The sequence below is a fragment of the Larimichthys crocea genome, chromosome I, assembly GCF_000972845.2.
Source record: "Larimichthys crocea isolate SSNF chromosome I, L_crocea_2.0, whole genome shotgun sequence".
Classification (NCBI taxonomy): Eukaryota; Metazoa; Chordata; class Actinopteri; family Sciaenidae; genus Larimichthys; species Larimichthys crocea.
The window spans coordinates 22,128,149-22,141,789 of NC_040011.1; the positions used below are offsets into that span (position 1 = coordinate 22,128,149).

Here is a 13,641-nt window from a genome sequence, read left to right on the forward strand (position 1 = left end):
TATTTTCATTTTATATTTTATTGCTCATTCACACATCCATGCAAACTTTCCAACATTTGTTTACACAAAATCTTCCATGAGCAGTACAAGATGACATCTTTTAAATAACAATTGAGATTCCAGTCAAATTCACTGAAACAAAAATACATGTTGACTGGAAAGATAAAGCTTTCAAGTAAACATTAAATTCAATCAAACTATCAAGGATTTCAGGAATCCTACGTTAATGATGACACTGAAATTATAGCAACGTTTCCTGTCTTCCAAAAAAAAAATCTAATATAAGGCTAATGAAGTGTCAAAATGAGGTCAAAACAGCAGAGTCCAACTCATTAACTAACCATTCCTAGCAGAGCTTTTGGCTTGAGGAGGCAGAGAAAACATTAATACACCAGTATGAAAAACCAAAGGACTATTAGAACACTCTTCTGTAGTGAGTATCTGTGTGTCTGTATAAATGTCCTCATTTAATATTTAAGTCAACTTTTAACCATGCTGAAAATTCAAAATGATAAGGCATTTCAAATCTGTAAAGGCGCGATGAGCCGTTGATTTGAATGGACTCTGCTACCGTACCCCACACTGCGTCTTCAACTGGTGTGGTGTCTGCCTTGATTAAAACCAGCTTGGTTGTAGTGCTGCCCGCCGTGCTGAAAAAACTGTTCAAACTGACCTCCTTGGTTAAAATTCTGGCCTCCTCTCCCTCCCCAGCCTCCTCCTTGTCCTCCTCCTCCTCCTCCTCGACTTCCTCTTCCCCTGCCTCCCCGACCTCCTCGACCCCCACCTCTCTCCTGATGCCAGTTTCCGTCTTGTTGGTAGTTGTCATGGTAAGTGCCTCCTCCTCCTCCATGGTAGCCAGCATCCTGGAAGCCTCCTTGGTTGTTTCCTCCTCCGTAACCACCTCTCCCTCCTCCCCCCTGATGACCTCCTGCATCTTGATAGTGGCCCTGATTGTAACTGCCTCTCCCTCCTCCACCTCCATCTCCCCAGCCTCCCTGCACCTTCCCCCCTCTGCCGCCTCCTCCTCTGCCTCCCCTGTCTCCATGTCCTCCTCCGCCTCCTCTCTCATATCCTCCACGGCCACCTTGGGAGTAGTAATCGTAGCCCCCCCTGTTGCCTCCATGCCCACTCCCACCATAGTATCCTCCACCTTGGGGGGCATCCTGGCGCTTCTGCCAAGACGGCATCTCTGGAGGAGGCGCCTCAATCTCACAGGGTCGGCCTCCCCTGTCTGGCACTCGGCCCATAAGAACCTGAAAAAAGGATCCACATTAAAACAAAACAGTTCACAAGGGGAGCCAGCCAAATATTACATTTTATTACATATTTATTGCCAAACTAGTTTAACAACCTTGTTGCAGTCCTTATTTGTCAATCTATTTTCTTCTTTTTGTCAGACATGGCTAAGCAGACAGACACACACAGCCAGCTGATGTAAAATCTAAACTTATACTATTTCATATATAAAATATTATGATCTAATCTTGTACATTAAATTCACAGTAATCCATTATTTTAGTAAATCATCAGGGGGGCCTGTTTTATCACACATCACCATAAACTTTTGCACATCCCTCACAAACAGAGAAACATGGTAAAAACTGTGTATAAATAACAGGAAACAGAAAAAAAATATGACTGCACTGTGTTTAAATCACCTTATTAATGGCACAAGCAGTCTTCTCTCTTATCTTGCCACTGCTTGTACGTAGGATCTTGGAGAAGTCTTGTCGAGCAGCAAGAAGGTGGGCAACAGATATTTTACTTCTGGTGCCCAGCGCAGAACGCAGCGGCTGGTAGACTTTGGCCAACTTTTCAGCATGCGTCTGTAATAAGACAGACATGGAAGGAGTCAGAAGTATATGTGTGGCTGCAGGTCAGGTCAGAATATGATCAAGTTTAGCTTAGGTTGACAGAAAACAAGCACCATCGCAAATATTTAGATAATGGATTCATCGTTAAAGCTGTTTGTCAAGCAGAGGTGACTAATTACAGTAAAATAACCGAGATAAATCTGTCACCTCCAGCGAACAAAGAGCAGAGCTGCATGAAAATTCTAATTATTTATGCTTCATCAGTGCACCCTTTTCATATTTATGAAGATTCCAGGTTTCCACATACCTTTGCTCTATCAGACCAGCCAAAAGACTGTACTGTCACATCGAGACGCTTCAACAACATTTTTCTTCTCACTTCATACTCATTTACAAGTGACTGGTTTATAGCTTCAATTTTTTCCTGGAAAACAAGAGGAGAAAAGACGTAAATGCTGTCAGTCACTCATGCAGAGTTCCTCAGCCATATATTCTATGAATTCTACATTTGAGTACATACCAAGTGCACAGGTCCAAGAGCTTTCTTCATCAGAGGCTCTCCCACGTGATTTGGTGGGACTCTGCTTATAGCTTCTTTCAGCTACAAGAAATGGATAATTATTATGGACAGTAACATCCAAAATAATTTAACTTTCCCACCCACAGCTGTGGTCACATCCTGGATCTGGTCTGCTCCACTACTACAATACGACAAGCCTCGACTCCAACATCTAGGACCACCTAGCAATCACTATGGACGTGACCTTCAGTTATACAAAGATGCTGTCACCTACTGCTCAGATCTCATACACTTATTTTTCCAAATTAAAGGACAGTTGATGCTATCTACAGCACCCTGACCATCTACCCCACCCCATCCACTTCCTCACTGCATGCTTTACCATCGCTTGGTCTCCACTTTCACTGCTACACCAAGAACAGGCTCGACATCTGCACTAAATCCATCATCATTGCAACCTTACCTGCAGCTTTACTGAAATTAAATCATAGATACAATCAAACTTCCTGAAAGTAAACTATGTTGACTCTGAGACAATCATCACTGGTCCCAAATACCTCGTTAAAACCACTCACCAGTATGTCTGACCACTAAGAACCCCACTGTCATTTTCCAAAGCAGAACAACATCAACCAAATCGCCAAAACTGCCTTTTTACCCCTGAAAACATAACACATTCCCACCCATTACACTCTGCTGATAGTTTGATTTATGATGTCCAGCATAGACCTTTACAGCAGCATTTTATATGGAACATTGTCCTAAATAAAATCCATAATATCTAGAACACCACCACATCACCCATGTTTTCCAGAAACTCCACTGGCTCTCTGTCCCCCAACAGATCTAAGTCCTTCTCCTCACTTACAAAGCCCTCCATAACTGGGCTCCAATCCATCAGATGACAGTTCTCAGACTGAAGCCCTATTTTCTATGAATGAGTCTTGACTTACCTATGCATGTTGTACCCAAACACCAAGGCAATGTCCTTGTAGGTGAAAACTACTTGGCAATTAACCCAATAAACAACACAAGTAATATTACGATTTTAAAAGAATTGTGTGGGGTCTGCAGCACTAAAATAATCCACAGATGGTAGGGGACACATTACAATCCATTTCCACTGCGGCTGTGGTATGTTTGAGGTGAGGTGCCTTTTTTGTCTGTCAGAAACTGACAGAGAATGGGCCAATCTGAAATTCAGGTTTAGTGAGTAAACACAATCTTGCTGTGTCAAAAGACCAACTGACCTTCTTCTCAATTCCACTAAAGAACTGGAACATGGTGATGTTGGCTGGAGGCTTGGACATGCCCAGCGCCATACAGATGCCCTTCAGTTCCTGGAACACAGGGCTACCAGACTCCTGGGCTTTCTTCTCAGGCTTATTGACCAGAATCATCCTCGACGCCTCCAACTCAGACACCAGAAAGGCTGAGGGAAAAATTAATATGGACCAATTTAGAAAAAGAAAAATCTGACTGAAACCGCTGATTTAACAGTGTTTACTATCATATACAGGAAATCTACAGGAATGATAATACACCCATCTTAATCCTTCAAAAAGTCAGAAAAAGTCAGTCACATGATCCCCCTCCCACATCATCAAATTATCATTGATCACAGTGCTTGGCATCTCAAATCTGAAAGATTTTTTAATGTTTTGGTGTAAATTCTTATCACACTGCAGAGATTGACTCACATTTAAGAATAATGATTTCTGAAACTTTTGGCATTACAAAAAATACTTTGCTGTGCTGTCATCAGGGAAACGTGGATTGATCTGTACAGTCAGAATAACTAAGGATCCATATATTCAAAAAGTATTTTTGCCTCACAAAAACATTTATAAAAAATATTATACAATTATATAATTTTTTTTGCTATAAACATCTAATGAGCCATATCAAACACTTTACTAACACAGCTAAATTACAGTAAGCCAAAAGAATCAGCAGAAAAGTGAAGCAGTGATCAGTTTCAATGCTAAATGCTCTGTAATTCAACATGTATTATTTGAAGCTCATAATGTTAATGTTCCTTTATTTTTGTTACTTTCTACAGAACTATGAAAAGACACATGGAATTATGTGAACAAAGAACAATTCTTTGAAGTAGCCACCTGTTTATTAGACGACAGCTTTGCACGCTCTTGACATTCTCTCAATCGAATTCATAAGTCATCACCTGGAATGATTCTAAAGCAGTCTTAAAGGAGTTATTATACATGCAGAGCACCGGTTTGCTGCTTTCCCTTTACTGTGTCATCCAATTCATTCCAAAATGTGTTTTTGTCAGGTGATTGTGGTGAGCCTGGAGGTGTGTTTTGGGTCATTGTCATGTTAAGAAACAAATGATGGTCCCACTAAGCTCAAAGCAGAGAGGATGACGGGTCACTGCAGAAAGCTTGATGGGTGTGCCATTAAATCTGAATAAATCGCCAACACTGTTACGAGCAAGGCACTCCCACACCATCATATCTCGTCCACCAGGCTTCATGGTGGGAACCACACATGCAGATACCATCCGTTTATCTTCTCCACGTCTCACAAAGACAAAGAAAGAAAGAAATTACACTCATCAGACCAAAGCAGAGTTTTCCATTGGTCTAATGTCCATTCACTGTGTTCACTGTCCCGGGCAGTTCTCTTGTTCTTGTTGGTCTTCTTCTGTAGTACTTTCTTTTACATGAGGTGCTGTTAATTGTTGATTTTTCAGGCTTGTAACTGTAATGAACTTCTCCTCTACAGCAGAGCTAACTCTTGGTGCGCAATCCAATTGTCAATTTTGCTCATGAAGGTTTCTAACTGAGTGAAATGACCCGGAACTATTAACATAGTCGGCATGATAAGAGCTGTTCCAATTCTCTAACTGTTAAGGAAAGGAGCTTCAGTCCTTCCTTTATTATAGGATACACTGGACCATCCTTTACGAAAGGAGCTAATGCCATCCCATAATTCCTTGCGACAAAACACAATTTATTTAAACCAGTATTTTTCAATCCTGGTCCTTGGGGAACACTTCCCTGCATGTTTTAGATGTTTCCTGCTCCAACACATCTGATTCAAATGAGTGGCTCGTTATCAGGCCACTGTAGAGCTTGATGATGAGCTATTTGAATTAGATGTTAAACAGTGTGGTGCAGACTGCAGCAGAGAGAGCGTGTGAGTACAGACAGATGTGTTGACAGAACAAACACTTTATTTGATTTCTGCGACTGGTGGACAACATTAATTTATTATTTGAATTCTGACGTTAATAAGGAAGTCACATTTTTCACTGTTTTGTCCACGTTTATATTTCCTGCATGAAACAACACGGTCAGAGCGCACAGGGAGTATCTAGTAAGTATCTCCGATGAAGCGTATTTGTAGTCCATCTTCTGAACTCTGTAGTTTTACCACAGATCAAGTCAATAACATTCATGACACAGTCTAGTGTAAGAGCAGTCGGATTCTCTGAACACTGTGTCGTCTTCTCCTAACTCCTGATGAATTCTCCTTCATATCTTTTCATGACCTCGTGACATTTTTCATCGAGGTCAAGGAAAAGTGGTTAGGAAAGGACTTAAGAGCTCATTTTCTGGACTATTCAACCGCACCCATGGTCTTTCTTTCCCAGGACGGTTCTTATGAGAGCCAGTATAATCATAGTGTTTGATGGATTTTGTCACAGGACACATTCAAAGTTCTTGAAATAACCTTCATGTCTTAACAACAACACAACTGATGGTCTCATATGCTTTAGGAAGGCAAGAAATTCTACTATCTAATTAACTTTCAACAAGGCACACCTGTTGATTGAAAACCATTCCAGGTGACAACCTGACGAAGCTCAGAAAATGCCAAGAGTGTGCAAAGCTAAGAAACTTATTTCACATAACAAAAACATTTAACTTTGTTTACCACATAATTCCATATTAATATTTCAGAGTTTAGCTTCTATGCTTATTTTCTCTTGGATTACAATGTCAGTGTTTTCCAAAATGAAATAAAGGTGAAGTGAAGTGAAATGAAGTAAAGGTAGTGTATCATCACATATGAAATAAAGATTCAGGGGTTAAGTAAAAGCATTTTAAATTGATGTTGCAAAGTGCTGTTATCATACTGAGGAGCAGCAGACAGTCGGTCCTCTTCAGGAGCCTCTGGGTGATGTCTCCGCTTGTGAGGACAGAATAAGGACAGGCGAGCTCTGACAGCAAACCGCTCATCTCCAGCTGAAAGCTCTCTGCCTCACTTGGACCTGACAGAAGGACAAATACACCAAACATGATCTAGCAAGACAGTCAGATAGTCTGGTTAAATCTTACATATCCAATCTATACCAGTTACATCAGCTGTCTCCTACATGAATGTGACAATAATATGACATTGGGTACTACTTTATTTAATAATCAGAAATGTGTCTTACAGTTTGTGGCATGGACATTCTCCTCCAGCTTGCAGTACAGTCTAAGCTCTGAGACAATCCATGCACAGAGCTTTGTGTACTCAGGTGAAGCTGCCCCTCTGCTCACAGCAGAATCCAGAGCTCCTTCCTCCAACAGAGGGCCTTGGTACCTACAGTGACACACAAAGAACTCATTCAAACAATAGAAAACCACAGTCGACCTGAGCCACAGCTCTTTGCTTCCCTTATCAGTGCAGTATGGCAGAGATAAGGAGCACAGAAGCACTGAAGACTTGTTGCCATGTTCATCTGGTATAAGGAAGTTCCACATGATTCATTCTGTCGAACAGAGATTTAAATGTAGACTTGTGTCAAAAGTTAGAAAACACACAGCTTAATTCAAGAATGTCAACACACAAAGCACACACACACAACCAGGCTTCACAAGTTAAGTCAAGTCAAGGATAGCAACATTTAATCAACTGGTCGACTAATTGTTGTCACAGCCCTAATTTAACAAAATCTGGTTATTTAAAGAAATCTTGCTTATTGAGAATCGTACATGCTAGATACAAGCTAGATGGACATCCTGATTTTCATCTTTGCATTCCTAACTAGGGTTGCAAAATTCCATGAATTTTCAAAGTTGGAAACTTTCCATGAGAATTAACAGGAATAATCTGGGAATTTACTAAATTGAAGGTTGGCCCTGAACAGATTTCATGCAGGTCCACTTGAATATCTGCTATTCCTCAATCACAGGCACACAGCACACTGCTTACTGCAGGGCTATTGAGGCCACTCCCCCTACCTGCACAGGTGATTTCTGTACCTGGACCACACTTTAGAGCCCAGAGCACACAGAGAATATTCAAGACACACATTTGAGTTTGTGGACTACATAATATTGTTCAATAGAATAATTCAAACTAGATTCTACTTACAAATAAATAATATATTTATATTTGGATATGATACAGTTTGTTTAAATTACCACCTATTTACCGTTAATTCACAGAAATTTCCATAATTTCCATGGAGTTTCCGATTTTGAATATTTACAATATCCTGAGCTTAACTTCCCATGGAAAGTTTCCATAAATTTACCAGAACATTCCACCACTCTATTCCACGCATGTTTGTGGAAAAACTACAAGCCCCAGAGCAAGGAATTACTATGGAACTACAAAAACTGTTTCTATTTCTATTCTATTCTCTTCTTATGACAGTAGAAGCATTCACGAGAGTCATGTGGGGGTGACTGTAGTCCTTTAGCCCTTTCAAGAGGACTGTGGCCAGATTCAGGCCTCATGGGGGGAGACATTGAGAATTTGTCAGGACGGGAAGAAGACATGAACACATTTTTATGTGTTAAAACAAACTCATCAGCCAAGACAGCTGCTTTAGACAGGGTAGTCACTTTTTGTTCATTTAAGAAAATCACCATCTTCTCAGGCAAAGCCTTCTTAAAGTCTTCTAGCAACATCAACTCACGAAGGGATTCAAAACTCTTCTTGATATCATTAGCATTGCACCATTTGTCAAAAAGAACCCCCTTCTCTCTTGCAAATTCAACAAAGGTTTGACCACTTAACTTTTTATGATTCCTGAATTTCTGCCTGTAAGCCTCTGGCACAAGCTCATAGGCACGCAAAATCGAATCTTTTAGCATATCATATTTCAAACTATTCTCTAGGGAAAGAGACGACAACTTCTTGTGCTTTACCGACCAGTTTGCATTGAAGAAGGATAGGCCACATGTCCTTCGGCCATTCTAGTGCAGTTGCTATTCTTTCAAATGCACTGAAATAAGAGTCAACCTCTGCTTCTCGAAATGTTGGCACCAAAGCAATATTTTTACTCACATCAAAACTTCTGACCGCAGGCAGCGGTCCAGAAGGTGTCATGTCAACATGATGAAACGGTACTGCTCCAGAGAGACTCCAGAGAGGCCACCCTCAGATCAAGATGTGCAGACTGCTGTCTCACCTATGGCTTCCATCTCAAAGGTGAGCACTCTGGATGAAGATGAGTTGGTGATGCATACTGCTACACCACAGGGGGCAAGGCTCAGTAATACTGAGGTACTGTCTAACTTGTCCCACTACTTGTCACATCTCTCTGATACCCAGCGTTGTGATGTTGAGAAACTCATCTGTGATTTCCCTGTCTTGTTCCATGACATTCCCTCTCAAACCTCTGTTATCGCTCATGACATTGTTCTGACAAACCCCGTCCCGATAAAACAGCATGCTTACCGGGTTAATCCCACTAAGAGGGAAATTATGAAGAAAGAGGTTGACTATCTTTTCCAGAATGGATTTGCAGTACAAAGTTCCAGTCCATGGAGTTCCCCTTGCCTTCTGGATACAAAGTCTGATGGGAGTCCGAGATTCTGTACTGACTTCCGCAAGGTAAATGCTGTAACTGTTCCTGATGCACATCCATTACCTCTTATTGATGACTGCATTGATGAGATCGGTCCGGCACAGTTTGTCAGTAAACTCGACATGTTAAAGGGATACTGGCAGGTTCCTTTAACTGCACGTGCCTCTGAGATTTCAGCTTTTGTGACCCCTGACAGTTTCCTCCAGTACACAGTGATGCCCTTCGGTCTGTGCAACGCACCTGCTACTTTTCAGAGGCTTGTAAGTAAGGTACTGGGAGGTATTTCACACTGCAGAGCATACCTTGACGTAGGGCTGCACGATATGGCCTATAACCAATATCTCGATATTTTTAAGCTATATCGCGATACACGATATATATCTCGATATTTTTATTTCTCCTGTAAATCGCTATGAATGTTAAATTCAACCCTTTGATGAAAAAAATAACATCAGTATGATGATTCAAGTAGACCCTTCTATTAGATTAGTAACGGCTGCGCAGCGTTTTAGCTGCGTCCTCTGCCCTGAGTCAACTCACACCGGGCGTGTCTTGGCAGCGTAGCGAGCCGGAGATCACAACATGGAAGAGATCATAAAAAGCATCTGTTGTGTCATAAATTATTGTGTGTTGTTCCACTTCAACAATTAGTCTCTCGTCGTTCATGTTGAGACCCTTTGATCGATTCACTGCTCACCTGGTGCCACCAGTCATGACGTAACGTTGATGTGAAGTTGTAATAAGCTACATGAACTGCGTATTGAGGTTTAGCAGCGGCTCGAGTCAAAAATAGAAATGCTATAGAAAGCTCGCACCGTGGCGCGGGGAGACGCTTCTGAGATGCTCCGTGGTGCGCCCTGTGTGAGTGCTCTCATTGATTAGACTGGCGGCGATCTGCTACGGTGACCGCGGCGCAGAGTTGGCCTTTACGCGGCGTGTACGCCTCCGGAGTGTATCACTTGATACAAAAAGTACGCATGCGCGAAGGGGATTTTTCTGGGTGGGCGGGGCAGTGTGCTGCGCGCTGTGAGCAGCACTAGGAGTGAGTGACAGGCGAAACTCAGGAGAATTAAATGCAGACGGCTTTTACGTGAGAAGTACTCGATGGTCACGATATAGTCATTTTATACATCTCACGGAGAACAAGCCGCGATATATCGAGTATATTCGATATATCGCCCACCCCTACCTTGACGACATTGTTGTATACTCAGATGACTGGCTAAGTCACATAACTACATTGAGGGAAGTTTTCACCCGCCTGTCCAGTGCCTCTCTTACACTCAACCTCGCCAAATGTGAATTTGGAAAAGGCACTGTACTTTATCTTGGTCAGCAGGTTGGCCGAGGACGGGTGCGTCCTGTGGATGCAAAGATCTCTGCCATTACAGCGTTTCCCCTACCTACCACCAGGAGAGAGTTGCGCCGTTTCCTTGGGATGGCTGGATACTACCGCAGGTTTTGCAGAAACTTCTCCTCTGTAGCTTCTCCGCTGATTGCCTTAACCAGTCCCTCAAAACCATTCAGTTGGTCCAGTGAGTGTCAACAGTCTTTTGAGAGTCTGAAAAGTCTACTATGTTGTACTCCTGTTCCGTCTGCGCCGGATTTCTCTTTGCCCTTCCAGCTTGAAGTTGATGCCAGTGCAATTGGTGCTGGGGCTGTTCTGCTGCAAGAGGACTACCAGGGCATTGCTCATCCTGTGAGTTACTTTTCACGAAAGTTCAACAAACATCAGTTGAACTATTCTACCATCGAAAAGGAAGCTCTTGCACTGCTATTTGCTCTGCAACATTTTGAAGTATATCTCGGGTCCAGTGTGAAGCCCATTCAGGTTTTCACGGATCATAATCCTCTCGTGTTTCTCTCCAGGATGCAAAATCATAACCAACGTCTGATGCGTTGGTCTTTAATCACTCAGAACTACAACCTCACCATCTGTCATAAAAAGGGATCTGAGAATGTCCTGGCTGATGCCTTATCACGTGCATTGTAGTGGTATGGTGTTGTAGTTGTATCATGGTGAACACGCCTGACCTTGTCTGATCTTGGAAGCTAAGCAGGCTAGGGCTGGGTAGAATTTGGATGGGAGACTGCCTGGGAGTACCAGGTGCTATAAGCTTGGTTCTAAACATTATGTTTGGACTTATATGGGTGGGGGTGTTACGTGCCTGACCACAAGAGGCGTGTTTTGTGTTTCTCCTCCCCCTTCCCTGTGTTTTTTTTTTACTAGATGATTGCAGCAGAAACACACTCACCTGTGAAGGCAGGCTGCCACTGCTGCTATTGGCTCCCCACATTTCCAGCTGGCCAATGGTGAAAGAGAAGGCTTCTTAAAATGGAGGATGTCGCCAGCCTTCTCTCTCTCTTGCTCCTTCTTTCCACTTACGCTTGTGCTGATCTTGTTTAATCTTGTTAACTTTATAGAGTTGTTAAAGGTGGTGGGGGGTTGTTTTTGCTTGGGACTAGGTAAGTTGGGGTACCCTGTACATTCCCACACACGTAGGCATTGTCTTTGTTAACTCACTAGGACTATTGGTTGTGCCACCTTTTGTACTGTTCTGTGAAGTCTTTTGTTAGTTAGTCAGTTAGGCATTTTGTTTGTGTTTCTTTTCTGTAGCTCCAGAGAAGACAGTCCTACTTTTGTTATATTAATTTCACTTTCTTTGGCACAATCACTTTGTCCCATCCTACCCCACCTGAGTATCTTTTGTTTGTTATAAATAAACCTTTTTTTCCCCTCACTACCACCGAGACTTTGATTGTTATGATTGTCGTGTTATTGTCTGACTAGGTTAGTCCTAGTGGACGTAACACACTTATTTACTATAATTTATCATTGTATGGCCAAATTCTACCAATGCATTACCTATTTTGCTAAATTCTATTAACAGGTGTTCTGTTTGCATGTTTTACTCTGTGAAGTTTGAGTTTAAGTCTGAGTCAACCATGTGCTTTAAAGTTATGTGTTTGTACAGCTCTATTGCTCTGTTCTAAGTTAATTCAGGAGTTTGGTCCCACTTGATTCAGTATGTAGCAGTAGTTGGATCTCAGCCATCTGCTGTCGATGGTGTTTGGTGCTCCAAGAGAACAACCTCAAGAACTGGTTTCTCATGTCATCAAAATGTTTGGTGGAAGTGTGAATCTTGTTTGGCCTTACAGTTCACCTGTCATGATTCTGAATGCACATTGACCACTGGTGGATGGTGTCGACCAGAAAAACAGCGACACCACCCACCATCCAAACGCTGGAAAATATTTGTTGGTTTGTAGATTCAGACACAAAATAATGATTCAGCCTTTTATTTGTGAACACAGTATCTGTGTGCTCCACCTCAGCATATTAACATGAATCTCTTCCCTCTCTCTTAGCCAAGGACAGCAAAGTGCTTCTCAATTCTTGACTGATCATCAGTTCATTGTATTCTGCAGGATGAAAATACCCAACATGGTTCATCACATTCACATTAACCCCCCTCGAACACAGCAGAGGGGATGTCTGTGCTCTCTGACAGCGTCCTAAGATTCAAGAGTTTGGGGAACAACTGCACAAACGAATAAAACTTTCAATGACACTGAATTCTCTCACAGGTTAGATGTGACAGACTGATCCAATGGTAATGATGACAGACAGACTGAAGGGACGAAAGAAGACTAATCAGGAGTGACATTATCACATCTTTTGTGTAGATGAATATGCTGTTTGTCTCAGATCATATCTATTATTACAGTTCATCACATGATCATTGTTTATTTCTCTGACATTAGTCATGGTTGTGTGTGTTAATAATTGAACATGACTACACAGTTTGAAGCATTAGAGAGAGAATACTTACTTACTTACACACACACACACACACACACACAGACAGACAGAGGAGTGTGTGTTGGAGCTCTGCTGGTCACTTTGTGCTGACGCAGTTTGTGGCACAGCGTGTAGAATCATCTGGAGGTCTATAAATAGCCGAGCTGCTCTGATGCACACATGAAGCTGTTAAAACATCCATCACCATCACACTAACATTAGCTCGTTAGCACTTGTGTTGCAGTGTGTGCAGGCTACAGCAGGACAGAAGCAGCTCCTCTGAATGTGTGTGTGTGTGCTCACACAGTGTCCATACAGCGACATGTCAGCTTCACTCACCCTAAATCCTCCAGAGACACCAGGACGTCATTCTCCATCACAACAGTGTCGTTAGGCTCCGATTTCCCGTACAGTGGTAGAACGTTATCTCATCAGCCAGCTCAGCTCATACACGTTGGAGTTCGTCTTCTTCTTCGCTGGATTTATCGGCGGTTGGCAAACCATCTTACCGACTCTTTACCGCCACCTATCGGACAGCGACCGGACAATCCGGTTTATTTCAAAGCAGGTTTTTATATTTAGTGAATTTGGCTTCACAACATGATGTACAAATATGAGGAAGATATAAACATATATGAACATATATGTTTTCAACATGTATGAATATGTTTTAGAACAGTTTGTGCAGGAATCTAAAGTATTCAATATTATATTATACAATTACAATTAT

The 13,641-nt window shown here is 42.0% G+C and overlaps 1 protein-coding gene across 1 annotated transcript; it reads right to left on the minus strand.

Annotated features, from left to right (window-relative positions):
• fam98a (family with sequence similarity 98 member A) lies at positions 1–13,419 on the minus strand. Its single transcript, XM_027285594.1, has 8 exons — positions 13,251–13,419; positions 6,743–6,891; positions 6,440–6,574; positions 3,585–3,766; positions 2,335–2,415; positions 2,122–2,238; positions 1,659–1,826; positions 1–1,253 (listed from the first exon to the last, which is right to left on the minus strand). Exons 1-8 carry the CDS (start codon positions 13,286–13,288, stop codon positions 591–593), a joined length of 1,533 nt encoding a protein of 510 aa, XP_027141395.1. The 5' UTR covers positions 13,289–13,419; the 3' UTR covers positions 1–590.
• Positions 13,420–13,641: the final 222 nt, after the last annotated feature.

Excerpts from the sequence above, each read along its gene's own strand:
- fam98a (XM_027285594.1), bottom strand. The coding sequence starts at position 13,288 with ATGGAGAATGACGTCCTGGTGTCTCTGGAGGATTTAGG. Across the intron at positions 6,575-6,742 it reads GAATGTCCATGCCACAAACT|GTCCAAGTGAGGCAGAGAGC; the intron begins GTAAGACACATT and ends TCCTTCTGTCAG. Across the intron at positions 1,827-2,121 it reads GCTGGTCTGATAGAGCAAAG|ACGCATGCTGAAAAGTTGGC; the intron begins GTATGTGGAAAC and ends GTCTTATTACAG.